This window comes from Streptopelia decaocto (assembly GCF_964273445.1).
Source record: "Streptopelia decaocto genome assembly, chromosome: 2".
Lineage (NCBI taxonomy): Eukaryota > Metazoa > Chordata > Aves > Columbiformes > Columbidae > Streptopelia > Streptopelia decaocto.
In genome coordinates, this window is record NC_138655.1 from 1,891,848 (window position 1) to 1,905,704 (window position 13,857).

The 13,857-nt window shown below is 49.8% G+C and overlaps 1 protein-coding gene across 1 annotated transcript in view; it reads left to right on the forward strand.

Moving 5' to 3' along the window:
* Positions 1–13,857, forward strand: part of ZC3H3 (zinc finger CCCH-type containing 3) — a 202,674-nt gene that overhangs the window by 141,577 nt on the left and 47,240 nt on the right. Inside the window, exon 6 of the mRNA XM_082047074.1 lies at positions 13,185–13,266. Coding sequence (XP_081903200.1) covers positions 13,185–13,266 — 82 coding nt within the window. The remainder of the gene's footprint in view (positions 1–13,184; positions 13,267–13,857) is intronic.

Consider the following 13,857-nt stretch of genomic DNA (forward strand, 5'->3'; position numbering starts at 1 on the left):
TTGTTAAAAGCAAGACCGGTTCTCTTTCAGTGATTTTCTTCTAGGCGGCCGTACTTTTCTGAGTTTTAGCCTGCATATTTTTCCTAGGATGCTGCACTCGGTGCTGATAAGAGACCAAGGGAATGCTGAAGAAGCTCGTGTTTAGATTTGTGACTATGGTAGCTAAGAAAGGCTGATAAGTTTTCCCACGTTCCGTTGTGAGAGGGACGTGTTGAGGAGGGGTGGATGGAACAGGTGACTAGAACTGACCAACGGAAATGTTCCATCCCATAATCGTCATATCCCCTATATAAGAGGATGATCACGAGGGTCACTCTCTTCGACCATGGCCGGCATCTAGAGAGGAACCCTGTGATCCACAGGCCTCAGGCCCTGCATCCTGCAACCAGGTTCTGGTTTGCTGTAAAGTCCCACCCATGACTTCCAGGGCCTCCAACTTGAAGTCTAAGTCTCTCTTCCTTTCCCCTTCTCTTTCTTATCATCTTTCCGATCTAAAGGAAGGGTGGTGGGAAATGAGGGGATAACAGGGAGCGTCTGCCATGGTTTATTGCCGCCTTGCCTTAAGCCTTGACAGGTTGGTATTTTGTCTCTTTGTGGCTCAACTACAATAAGAGACGCGATGCTGGTCGCTGCGGCTGATCCATCGGTGCCATCTCACCTGCCCTGCCAGGCGAATGGGAAGGACAATCGCTTTGATGTGGGGGGTAATTTAAAATTTGGTTGTAGGGATGCATCTCCAGCAACCCCATGTTGTATCAGGGTCAATCGTGTGGCTCCAAGCGATAAAGTAACTTAATCATCTTGCGAAGCAAGAGGAAAATCAGGGGGTTTGCCTCATCTCATCCACAACCTGCTTCATTATTGGTTGTGTGACATAGGGAACATGCAGCCTGTGGACAGGGAAACCATAATTGTAAACCCAGAAAACGTTTCTAAAGGTTTTTTTCAATGTTAAGAACTGCCTGGAGTGATTTGTGGTTTTTTAGGCATCACAGTGATCCATGTAGCTGCTGAGAACTGTGCGCTCGTCACACATGTGGCTCTGCTCCCAAAGGGCAAGTTCCGCGTTGGTCTTCTCGACACTAAAGATTAAATATAGAAATAAAAGGACTTTTTGGTTTCCTAGCTGGCCGGTAAGCTCACATGTACCATAATTTGGCTTCTTGAGCAAGGATGGAAGAGGCTCCACAGAAGACATCTCGCTGAAAACGCAGGACATGGACATTCGCTCATCATCCCAGTGCAGGGCGAAGATGCACTGTCAAACATGGAAAAGCTCCTTACCCCTGGAATAACTAGGATTTCTGCAATGATATATTTTTTACATTGCAGAAGTATTAGGAAATAGGCAGCGGGATGGTGTGGAAAGCGTTCAATACGTTGCAATTAATTAAGCAACTGTAATAATTGGGTTTCTTGGCTCACAACAAACTTCTCCATTTCTTGCTACGGTTGCTGTTATTCAGACGCTTGAGGAATTTCCCTGAAACTGAGGAAAGGAGTAAAAGGTCCTGGCAGCATCACATTTCACAAAGAGATTTGAAAGGGAAAATTAACAAGAAAAAACAAAAAACACAACCCTGTACAATATTGAAAGCAGCAGAAACCAAATGAAAGGTTGACATTGTCCAAACACCAGCCCTGACCCCAATCGAGGTCTGAAAACCAGCCCTGACCCCAATCGAGGCAGTGATGGCCGCCGTGGTAAGAGGTATTGGGGCTGGCTCTGGCCGTGTTTTCCTATCGTTCAGGCTGCTTTCCATGGGCAAATCCAGGTTCCAGTATAAGCTGAGGAATGACCTATTAGAGAGCAGCGTAGGGGAAAGGGACCTGGGGGTCCTGGGGACAGCAGGGTGACCATGAGCCAGCACTGGGCCCTTGTGGCCAGGAAGCCAATGGGACCTGGGGTGGGTTAGAAGGGGGTGGTCAGTAGGTCAGAGAGGTTCTCCTGCCCCTCTGCTCTGCCCTGGGGAGACCACACCTGGAATATTGTGTCCAGTTGTGGCCCCTCAGTTCCAGCAGGACAGGGAACTGCTGGAGAGAGTCCAGCGCAGCCACCAAGATGCTGCAGGGAGTGGAGCATCTCCCGTGTGAGGAAAGGCTGAGGGAGCTGGGGCTCTGGAGCTGGACAAGAGGACACTGAGGGGTGACCTCATTCATGTTTACAGATATATAAAGGGTGAGTGTCAGGAGGATGGAGCCAGGCTCTTCTCGGTGACAACCAATGATAGGACAAGGGGTAATGGGTACAAACTGGAACACAGGAGGTTCCACTTAAATTTGAGAAGAACCTTGTTGGGGGTGAGGGTGGCAGAGCCTGGCCCAGGCTGCCCAGGGAGGTTGTGGAGTCTCCTATTCTGGAGACATTCAAACCCGCCTGGACACCTTCCTGTGGAACCTCATCTGGGTGTTCCTGCTCCATGGGGGGATTGCACTGGATGAGCTTTCCAGGTCCCTTCCAATCCCTGACATTCTGGTATTCTGTGATCTTCACCTGCAACACTTCCTCATCCTCATCTGGGGTTTTACCTCCTGGGAAACACCCGGGAGCCCCAGCAGTGGCTTTGGGGACACTGACGCGTGGTTGGGCTTCACTCACCGGAGGGATGCTTGTGGGTGGCAGCCAGCCAATTGAGCAACTTCATTTTATTTATTGCTGGTTTTCCATTTTTTGGAGATTGAAGAGGAGCTTTAAGTTTATAGAACCACAGACTAGTTTTGGTTGAGCTGTGAAGGTCCCTTCCAACCCAAACTATTCGATGATTCTATAAAGCCCCTTGCAGGTCTTGGTGGACATCAAGGAATGGTCATCATGGGGAACCAACTTTAGGTGGCGTCACCCCACTTTGGGGTAATTCCTGCTTGGATCTGGAGTCAAACCTTGTAGAATTATTGAATCATAGAATACTTTGGGTTGGAAAGGACCTCTGAAGGCCATCTAGTCCAACCCCTTCCATGGGCAGGGACATCTTCACCAGCTCAGGTTGCTCAGAGCCCCGTCCAGCCTGGCCTGGGATGTCTCCAGGGCTGGTTCATCCACCACCTCTCTGGCCAACCTGGGCCAGTGTTTCACCACCCTCATCATAACAAATTTCTTCTATATATCTATTCCAAATCTCCTGTCTTTTAGTTTAAAACTGTCACACTTTATCCTATCACAACAAGCCCTGCTAAAAGTTCTCCTGAGATGCCAGCATGCATCTCCCAATACATCCATGGCAGTGGCTCTGACTGCAGAGGAGCAAATTATTTCTGAACACCTGGTTGAGGTCAACCCTTCAGGCCCCAGAGTCTTTCCCTGTGTTCATCCTACTGTGTAACATCCCCTCCTGCCTCAGTTTCCCCATCCTGCTGCGACAGCATCTTAGTGCAAAGCTGGAGAGATGGAAGCTGTGAGTTCCTGGAGCACCGCGCTGGAGACTGATGAAGGTGATTCCAGATGCAGTGGGAGAACTCCACGCTCGGTGAAAGGAGGAGGAAGAAAACCACGGTGCTGGAAGAAAGTGCACTCTCTGCTCCTTGTTTACCAACTAATTTTAGAAGAGCTGAACGCTGCAGAAATGCACTTTCTGTGTTTGCAAGAATGATAAAGCGCTCCGCACCTCTGTTGGGCTGGCCGAGGGTTCGTGTGAACGGTGCTCTGTGCTTTAAGGCACTTGGTTTTTTAAAACAAGAAGGGAAATTTAAGACTGGACACCTTGAATGTGTTGGGAGTGAGTTGGTGGAGGAGAGGTCAACCCATGCACCAAGGCATGAGAACAGCAAAAAGTGGAGTGTTGCGTCCTCAGGTTTCAGCTGGTTTGGGTGTCGCTTGGGCTGGGACCCATTTGTGCTCAGCACCTTTGAGCTGAATTCCTCGGATGTGGACTTGTTCAATCCCTTACTTGTCTTGATCTTAATCCCTTGGCTCCTTTTGAGCTCAGTCTCTTGTTTTGGGGATTGCTCAATCCCTTGGCCCTATTATACTCAATCCCTTTGCCCCATCATACTCAATCCCTTGGCCCCATCATACTCAACCTCTTGACCCCATCATACTCAACCTCTTGACCCCATCATACTCAAACTCTTGGCCCCATCATACTCAACCTCTTGACCCTGTCATACTCAACCTCTTGGCCCCATCATACTCAAACTCTTGGCCCCATCATACTCAACCTCTTGACCCCATCATACTCAATCCCTTGGCCCCATCATACTCAACCTCTTGGCCCCATCATAGTCAATCCCTTGGCCCCACCATACTCAGCCTCTTGACCCCATCATACTTAATCCCTTTGCCCCATCATACTCAACCTCTTGTCCCCATCATACTCAATCCCTTGGTTTGGGGATTGCTTAATCCCTCAAAATCTCTAATCTCAGTCCCTTGACTTTAAGATTGCTCAATATCTTGGACCCTTCAATCTCAATCTCTTCATTTTGGGATTCCTCAATCCTTTGCCCCTTTTGAGCTCAATCCCATGGTTTTGGGATTGCTGAGTCCCTTGCCTCTTTTGAGTTTAATTCCTTGACCCCTTTTGATCTTAATCCCTTGTCTTTGGGATTACAGAATCCTCTGGCCCCTTTAATCTTCATCTCTTGGTTTCAGGATTGCTCAATCCCTTGACCCTTTAATTCTCAATCCCTTTGTTTTGGGATTCCTCAATCCCTTAACTCTCTTGAGCTCAGTCCCTTGGCCCGTTTTGAGCTCAGTCTCTGGATTCTGGGATTGCCTAATCCCTGGGCCCCTTCACACACAATCCCATCGGTGTGGGATTGCTCAGTCCCTTACCCGTTTCGATCTTAATCCCTTGACCCTTTTTGAGTGCAATCTCTTGTTTTTAGGAGTGCTCAATATTTTCCCCCTTCAGTCTCAATCCCTTAATTTTGGGATTGCTCAGTCCCTTACCCCTCTTACGCTCAATCCTTTGGCCCCTTTTGAGCTCAGTCCCTTGTCTTCGGGATTCTGGAATCCCTCGACCCCTTTAATCTCAAACCCTTCATTTTGGGATTGCTCAATATCTTGGCCCCTTCAATCTCAATTCCTTCATTTTGGGATTACCCAATTCCTTACTCTTTTTAAAATCAATCTCTTGGCCCCTTTTGAGCTCAGTCCCTTGTTGGGATTGCTCAATCCCATACCCCTTTTGAGTTTAATTTATTGACCCCTTTTGAGCTCAATCCCATGGCTTTGGGATTGCTCATTCCCTCCCACCTTTTAAACTCAATTCCCTGGCCCCTTCAATCTCAGTGCCTTGGCTTTGGGATTATGGAATCCCTTGGCCCCTTTGATCTCAATCCCATGGTATTGAGATTACTTAATCTCTTACCCCTTTTGAGATTCACCCCTTGGTTTTGGGATTGCTCGATCCCTTGGTATCTCTTGAGCTCAGTCCCTTGATTTGGTGATTGTAGGCACTGGTGAGCAGGGACCTGGTCTTCTCGAGGAGCACCACAAGTCCACAGAATCCCAGAATGTCAGTGATTGGAAGGGACCTGGAAAGCTCATCTAGTGCAATTTCCCCCCTGGAGCAGGAACACCCAGATGAGGTTACACAGGAAGGTGTCCAGGCGGGTTAGAATGTCTGCACAGAAGGAGACTCCACAACCCCCCTGGGCAGCCTGGGCCGGTGTTCTGCCACCCTCACTGAGAAGAAGCTTCATATTTAAGTGGAACCTCCTGTGTTCCAGTTTATACCCATTACCCCTTGTCCTATCACTGGTTGTCACCGAGAAGAGCCTGGCTCCATCCTCCTGACACTCCCCCTTTATATATCTGCAAACATTAATGAGGTCACCGCTCAGTGTCCTCTTGTCCAGCTCCAGAGCCCCAGCTCCCTCAGCCTTTCCTCACACGGGAGATGCTCCACTCCCTTCAGCATCTTGGTGGCTGCGCTGGACTCTCTCCAGCAGTTCCCTGTCCTGCTGGAACTGAGGGGCCACAACTGGACACAAGATTCCAGGTGTGGTCTCCCCAGGGCAGAGCAGAGGGGCAGGAGAACCTCTCTCAACCTACTGACCACCCCCTTCTAACCCACCCCAGGTACCATTGGCCTTCCTGGCCACAAGGGCCCAGTGCTGGCTCATGGTCACCCTGCTGTCCCCAGGACCCCCAGGTCCCTTTCCCCTACACTGCTCTCCAATAGGTCATTCCCCAACTTATATCCAGTGCTGGTGTAGACCAGAGCTTGCAGAGCTTGGATAATCACAGAATCATGGAGTAGTTTGCTTTGGAAGGGACCTTCAAAGCCCATCCGGTCCATACCCTGCCGTGAGCAGGGACATCTTCACCAGCTCAGGTTGCTCAGAGCCCCGTCCAGCCTGGCCTGGGATGTCTCCAGGGATGGGGCATCCACCACCTCTCTGGCCAACCTGGGCCAGGGTTTTACCACCTTCAGTGATGCTCCGTGGCATCTTCTCTGGGCTCCTTGCAAACACCGATCCTGAAGTATGCTTCATTAATTGAGGCTGCTTCATTAATGAAACACTTGTGACCACCTGACCCGGGCACATCATGTTCCTCTTAGACCTGTGGTGCAACCAGAGGGAGCAAAAAGCCGCGTTCGTGTCGTGGCAGCTCATCCGTTGTTTTGCTGTTACCTTCTGGAGAGTGAGAGCTTCTGCTGTCCGGTGAGGAAAATAAATTACCCCCAGCAGCTGCTAGTGCTGATCATCTGAAACAGTGGAACCCACTTAAATGAATAATAATTAAAGAAATAAATTTCCCCGAGTGCCAGCCTCAAAACTTTTTGTTCAGCAATAAAGCGAAGGAGAGATTCACAAAATGAATCGCTCGGCTGTTTGTGGAGTAGGCTGCCTGCACCGTGCGAAACGGGGTTATCGTGGGTCTTATTAAAGGAGCCTGTGTGGTTCGAGGAAGCCTTTTCCTGCGCGTCAAGGTCGTGTTGGAACAGGCTGAGTTGAAGCAAGCGTGGCTGATGGCAAAACCGCTTCCCTTGACGAGCGAGAATCAATGGGAAGCTGGGATGACTCCGTTACAGTCTCCCTTGAGTCGGAGCATCCGATCGTCTGCTGGCCGAGGTCACTTGGGCAAAACCCTCGTTGCTTCATAGAATGATTTTGGTTGGAAAAGACCCTGAAGATCATGGAGTGCAACCATTAACCCAACCCTGGCACTACCCCATGTCCCTGAGAACCTCATTTCAGTGTCTATTCAACCCCTCCAGGGATTGAATGGAGGGGTTCCAATGCCTGACAACTCTTTCTAGGAAGAATTTTTTTCCTTATATCCAACCTAAACCTTCCCTGGCACAACTTGGAGCAAGGGTTTGGTTGTTTAGGATGGGCAAAAGCTCCTCGCTGCTGCGACAGATGAATCCACGCAGCTTTCCCATGTAAAACAGGGGATTATCCCCATTTTTCAGTGGGGAAACTGAGGCACGGGATCACCCCCAGCTTAAGCAAGAGGTCTGTCCTCAAATCAATAGCTAAGCCCTGCAAGCCCTTGGTCCTTCACCTGGACCAAGCCCCATCCCCAGTGACTTCCCACGAAATAACAATAACCTGAATTTCTCTGATGAGGAGGATGTGGGGTTCCCCCTGACCCTATAACCACAAAGTGAAATTAAGAGTCAACTAACGGGGCATCAGCAAAACCAGGAACCCCCCAAAGCGCAGCAGTTGGTGCATCATCATTAACCACCCATAGAAAAAATCCTTAATCGCATTAAAATCCCAACGTAAATAGCCAAAGACCCTCAAGATCATCGAGTCCAACCGTTGACCCATCACTGGCACTACCCCATGTCCCTAAGAACCTCATCTCCACATCTTTTCAATCCCTCCTGGGATGGTGACTCCACCACTGCCCTGAGCAGCCTGTTCCAATTCCCTCCCCCTGTAATTCCCATAAATTATCCTTGATTTGGGGCAGTGGGAACATGGGCAGTGATGGGCTCCGAGGAGCGTGACCTGCATGGTGGGCACAGGCCGTACCCGAACGATGCTCTCACCTTCTTGCACATCCCGTGGGCTCTGCAACTTGTCCTTTTTTTAGACTATTTCCATTTCCTACAGTCTTTCCACCATATAAAAAATGATAAAAAATAACAACACATAAAAAAGAAATTACTAAATCAAATACACAAACAGACCTCTCCACATGATGAGGTCCTGGTCCTTGAGCTGTGCTCTAGGAGCAATAAAGTCCTTCCTAAATAATTAAGCAGGTAATAATTAACCGCACTCCCTCCGTGTAATATTTGCAGCCGATTTTTAACGCAAGGGGACATTTCAAGCGTCTTTTTTGCTGTGCATTTGTTGTATCGCAAGCCCTTGGGTGCTGGAGTTGGATGGAAGCATCTTGCACCCCATGTTGGCATCGTGGAAATCACCAAACGTTGCTCCCGGGCCTGTATCCAGTGCAGTGCCCCAGGGGGCAGTGCTGCGGCCGGTATTATTCAATATATTCATCAGTGATTTGGATGAGGGAATAGAGTGACTGTCAGCAAGTTTGCTGGTGACACCAAGCTGGGAGCAGTGGGTGACACTGGAAGCTGTGCTGCCATCAGAGACCTGGACAGGCTGGAGAGTTGGGCAGGGAAAAGTTTAATGAAATAGAACAAGGGCAAATGTAGAGTCTTGAATCTGGGCAGGAACAACCCCAGGTTCCAGTATAAGTTGGGGAATGACCCATTAGAGAGCAGCATAGGGGAAAGGGACCTGGGGGTCCTGGGGACAGCAGGGTGACCATGAGCCAGCACTGGGCCCTTGTGGCCAGGAAGCCAATGGGACCTGGGGTGGGTTAGAAGGGGGTGGTCAGTAGGTCAGAGAGGTTCTCCTGCCCCTCTGCTCTGCCCTGGGGAGACCACACCTGGAATCTTGTGTCCAGTTGTGGCCCCTCAGTTCCAGCAGGACAGGGAACTGCTGGAGAGAGTCCAGCGCAGCCACCAAGATGCTGGAGGGAGTGGAGCATCTCCCGTGTGAGGAAAGGCTGAGGGAGCTGGGGCTCTGGAGCTGGACAAGAGGACACTGAGGGGTGACTCATTAATGTTTACAGATATATAAAGGGGGAGTGTCAGGAGGATGGAGCCAGGCTCTTCTCGGTTACAACTAGTGATAGGACAAGGGGCAATGGGTACAAACTGGAACACAGGAGGTCCCACTTAAATTTGAGAAGAAACTTGTTGGGGGTGAGGGTGGCAGAGCCTGGCCCAGGCTGCCCAGGGAGGTTGTGGAGTCTCCTTCTCTGCAGACATTCCAACCCCTGGACACCTTCCTGTGTAACCTCATCTGGGTGTTCCTGCTCCATGGGGGGATTGCACTGGATGAGCTTTCCAGGTCCCTTCAACCCGTGACATTCTGGGATTCTGTGATTCTGTGATTCCTGGGCTGCCAAAGCAAATTTCTGCCGATGTTTCCCTGGAGAAGAAGGAGCAGGTTGGAGGTCAGAGACCCCTCAAACCCTGAGATATGTTTTGGAGTTACGGAAAACAATAAAAGGTCCGAATTATTCTATGGGTGTTGATGGATGGTGGGACTGCTCGGCTGTGGATCCTTTCAGAGGAGCAGGGAAAAAATATATAAAAATAAAGGAGTTAGGCTGTAGCCCCCGCTATTAATCATAGCTGTAATCACGCGTTTAATGAACATGACAGCTCCCGCTCCCTCCGGAGCGACGCGGCGAGGCTCACGGCTGGGGTAGGTACAACAATCACTTCTCGCCTCTTGCGCTTGATGTAACAACCGGGAGCCGCCGCCGCCGGGATGATGCATTGAGAGAAAACAACCCCCGTTTGCACGGGCCGTGTGTTTCCTTACAGATGATGCTCTTCGAACCGACTAAATCATTAAGAAAGAGCAAAAAAAAAGGAAAAACAGAGAGAGAAAAACACCTGTCCCTTACGCAGGGTATAAAATATCAAGCCTGACGCCGCCGTGCTGTGTGTAATCAGTTAAAAAACCCTTAATGTGCAGTTCTTGCTGCTTTCCCCAGCAGCTTTGATTTTCTTTTTCCATATATATATATTTTTCTCCCCCCGTTCCCGCCGCCTTTGAGCGTGCACAGGGGAGGAACTTGCCGTGCCGCTTATTGAAATCGTTTTGCAGCCAGGGATTTTTGCAATATAGAGGAAAACGTGATACGGGAGGTAGGAGTTTCTCCCCCGATCCGACAGCACTGCCGCGTCCCGACGCTGATGCTTCGCCCGTTTGGGGAGCAAAACGCGACACATTTGGGATTGGCGTCTGGCCTACAAACTGAAAATGGGTTGTGTCTGGACCAAACAAGACTCTCAGAGATCAGAGTCAAGCCCTGGCGGCAGCATTTAGGCTTTTTTTTTTTTTTCACAAAATCACAGAATGGACTGGATTGGAAAAGACCTCAGAGATAACCAAGCCCAACCCTTGGTCCAACTCCAGTCCATTGACTAGATCATGGCATTAAGTGCCATGTCCAATCTCAGTTTAAAAAACCTCCAGGGCCGGTGAGTCCAGCACCTCCCTGGGCAGCCATTCCAATGCCTGACCACTCTCTCCGTAAAGAGTTTCTTTCTAATCTCCAGCCTAAATATCCCCTGGCAGAGTTGAAGCCCATGGCCCCTTGTCCTATTGCTGATGCCTGGGAGAAGAGCCCAATCCCCACCTGGCTAGAACTGCCCTTCAGGTAGTTCTAGAGAGTGCTGAGCTCAGCTCTAAGCCTCCTCTTCTCCAGACTAAACAAGCCCAGCTCCCTCAGCCTCTCCCCATAGGGCTTGTGCTCAAGTCCCTTCCCCACTCTTGTTGCTCTTCTCTGGACCCGCTCCAGCACTTCAATCTCTTTCCTGACCTGAGGGGCCCAGAACTGAACACAATACTCCAGGTGTGGCCTCCCCAATGCAGAGCACAGGGGAAGGATCACTGCCCTTTTAATTTAGTCCAGACAGCAGCAAATTCCAGCTCCTAATTTTTACATTTCAACCTTTATCCAGTTCTCCGGTGTCTTCTGCTCAGCCGCATTGATAATATAGATACACTCTAAATCTCCACTCTGCAAAATCTCAGAAGCTTTGCATGTATTAAAGCAAATCTTTTGGTAGCAGCTCTGGGCATCTCAAGTCAGTGACCACTCTGAAAATCAACTTTTGGGCTCCTTGGATCTCCTTAAAGGTCTGAGACATCAAACCCGCTCTCCTGCATCTCTCCCCTTGCTGCTTTGATGCTCGCAGAGCCTTCCTTGTATTTAAACTTCTTTTTGCCTGATGCAAAGGCTTCTAAAAATACCATCATGCCGGAGCCTGAGTTTCCTCCATAAATCCCAATCAACGGCGAAATTAATTACGGAGCTTCCGAAGCGGCCGCATTACGCAGCCGCTGGGCTCTCTCCTCCTGGGTGAATATTTAGGTGGTTTTCTAATAGTTTGGAGAGGATTTGCACTGGGGATGAGTAATTAAACGGTGGGAAAGCGTGGATGAAAGGGTTTTTTCTGTGGTTGATGCTCTGGATGGGTGAATCTCACCCAGATTTTGCTGGGGATGGGACCAGCCCTTGGGTGGTTAAACAACCCTCCAGGCTGTGAATTAATTCACAGTGAGAGTCCATAATGGGAGATGCACATCCCATGTCTGTATATAACAGCGTGACTTCTTGCCAGAAGATAAAAGCTGGAAAAAAACCTTATGCCGTGGGTGGTTTTTTGCCATATATAAATTAAAAACCAGTGGCATGAGGCTGTTGCACCCTTGATTTATTAACTTCTCTATTTATTTCTTTAGTGATTCCTCCTTTCTGGCCAGGATGTGGTTATCAAGCTGCTTTAACTAAAAGGATGGCACACAACTCAGGGAGTGTGGTTGTCCCCGAGAATCCGCTTTCATACCCGGGTATTAAATATTTAGAGGGATTTTCGGCCGCCCTGGGGAACCAGCTCCTGGTGCAGCCCATCCTGCTGAGCTTGCTTTAACGATCATTAAACATAATTGCAGAGGGTTGAGGGATGCTCTATCCCTTCCCTAATGCTCGGACTTTAATTTGGGTCTGTTCTCCGTTCGTCAGTTGGGGAGTCAACCTTGCTCGAGCGCGCTGGCCTCGTAACCCACGTCCTCGCTAAGAGATGCTCTGCGGCATCTTTATAGCGACGCAGAGTTGAGCGGCGTTTATTCTAGAGCCGAAAAGTAGTTGAAAAGATGCTCTTACAGCTCAGCGGTGAGGGGAAAGCCAAAAAAAGAGGCAACGATGCTTCTGATCGACAGGCTCGTGCCGGCATCGCTCCGGTGTGCGGAGGGAACAGATGGGGCTCCGGCGCGGCCGGCGGCCCGAGTGACAGCTCGGGGAGAACACGCCGCCGGGTTATCAAATTCCGCTCACTCACTCCCCAACATGCCCGGGCTGGCAGGTGAGTGACTGAGCCGCTCTCCCACCACCTGGAAAACTGAGATACAGCCTTTATTTTCAATTCAGGCTTGTTTTTCTTTTCCCCGACGCCACTCAAGGACAATTTAATTAATGTGCATCAGAGGCAGGCGCTGGGCTTCCCCAGCAGCCAAGCCACGCGTGGAAATTTGTGGAGTGTTCGAGGCGCTCACAGGGGGTTTTTGGCGTGTTTGGGTGCTGAGGGGAAAGGTCCTTGCTGGGTTTGGAGCTGGCACGGAGCCCCTTTGATGTGGTCACTCCGGCAATGTGGAGATTTGTAAAGAGCATCCTCATGTATCTGGGGTCTGGGAGCTGCTTGTTTTGGGTTAAGCAATAAGATCATGGAATGGTTTGGGTTGGAAGGGACCTTTGAAGGTCACCAGTGCCACCCCTGCCATGAGCAGGGACATCTTCACCGGCTCAGGTTGCTCAGAGCCCCGTCCAGCCTGGCCTGGGATGTCTCCAGGGATGGTTCATCCACCACCTCTCTGGGCAACCTGGGCCAGGCTCTCACCACCCTCAGGGCACCAATTTCTTCCTCATGTCCAGCCTGAATCTCCCCTCTTTTAATATAAAACCATCACCCTTGTCCTATCGCACCAGCCCCTGCTAAAAAGTCAGTCCCCATCTTTCTTATCAGCCCCTTTTAAATATTTTAAGGCCACAATAAGGTCTCCTCAGCGCTTCTCTCCTCCAGGCTGAACGATCCCAACTCCCTCAGCTTGTCCTCACAGAAAACATATCCACCCCTCTGATCATTTTTGTCGACCTAAGATATTCAGGGTTGCGTGAATTCCTGCAAAATGTCTTGATTTGGAGCGGATTAACCTACGTTTTTCTTCTCTTTTGCCAACAGCGCGGTTGCTTTGCACCCCCAGTCCTGGCTCCTCTCCATCCAGCTGCCTGAACAGATCAGCGACGAGCCGATACATCGCCAGGTCTGTACTCGCGACAACGACCGACCCACGTGCTCCCCCTCCAATTGCCGCACGTGATTTATGTCAGAAGCTTGAGACGCAGCTATTTAACTGGCTGTTTATTTGGTGAAGCTCTGACCATTGTGTTTTTTTCCTCTCCTCCTCTACAAAGTGGTTTGGTTTTGTTTCAGCACAAAGCCACGGTTTCTGTTTAGAAAGGGTTTGAGATGTTACTAATGGCTGGCAACACCTTTCTGCGAACAAATCCCGCTTGGAAACTCCCTTTTTAAATCAACCATATTGTTCTCAAGGGGTATTTTGGGGTTTTCCCCCAATTTGGAGAAGCCCATCCCAATATAGCCCAGCAAAACATGCAGGTTTTCCTTCTCACTGCGCTACCTGCAAACTGGGAACCTGCCACATTGCAACTGGAAAACACCGTGTATGGGAGAATGACGGCACATTCCCGATGTTTAACGCCCTGCCAGCTTTCTCTTCGCCTATTTTTTTGTGCTACAGATGTGCCACAAATCATCACGTCCTTAAGTACGAGCGTTTACAGACAAGTCCCTCTTAATTGTAGCAGACTAGGATTTATTACCGAAATGCGTC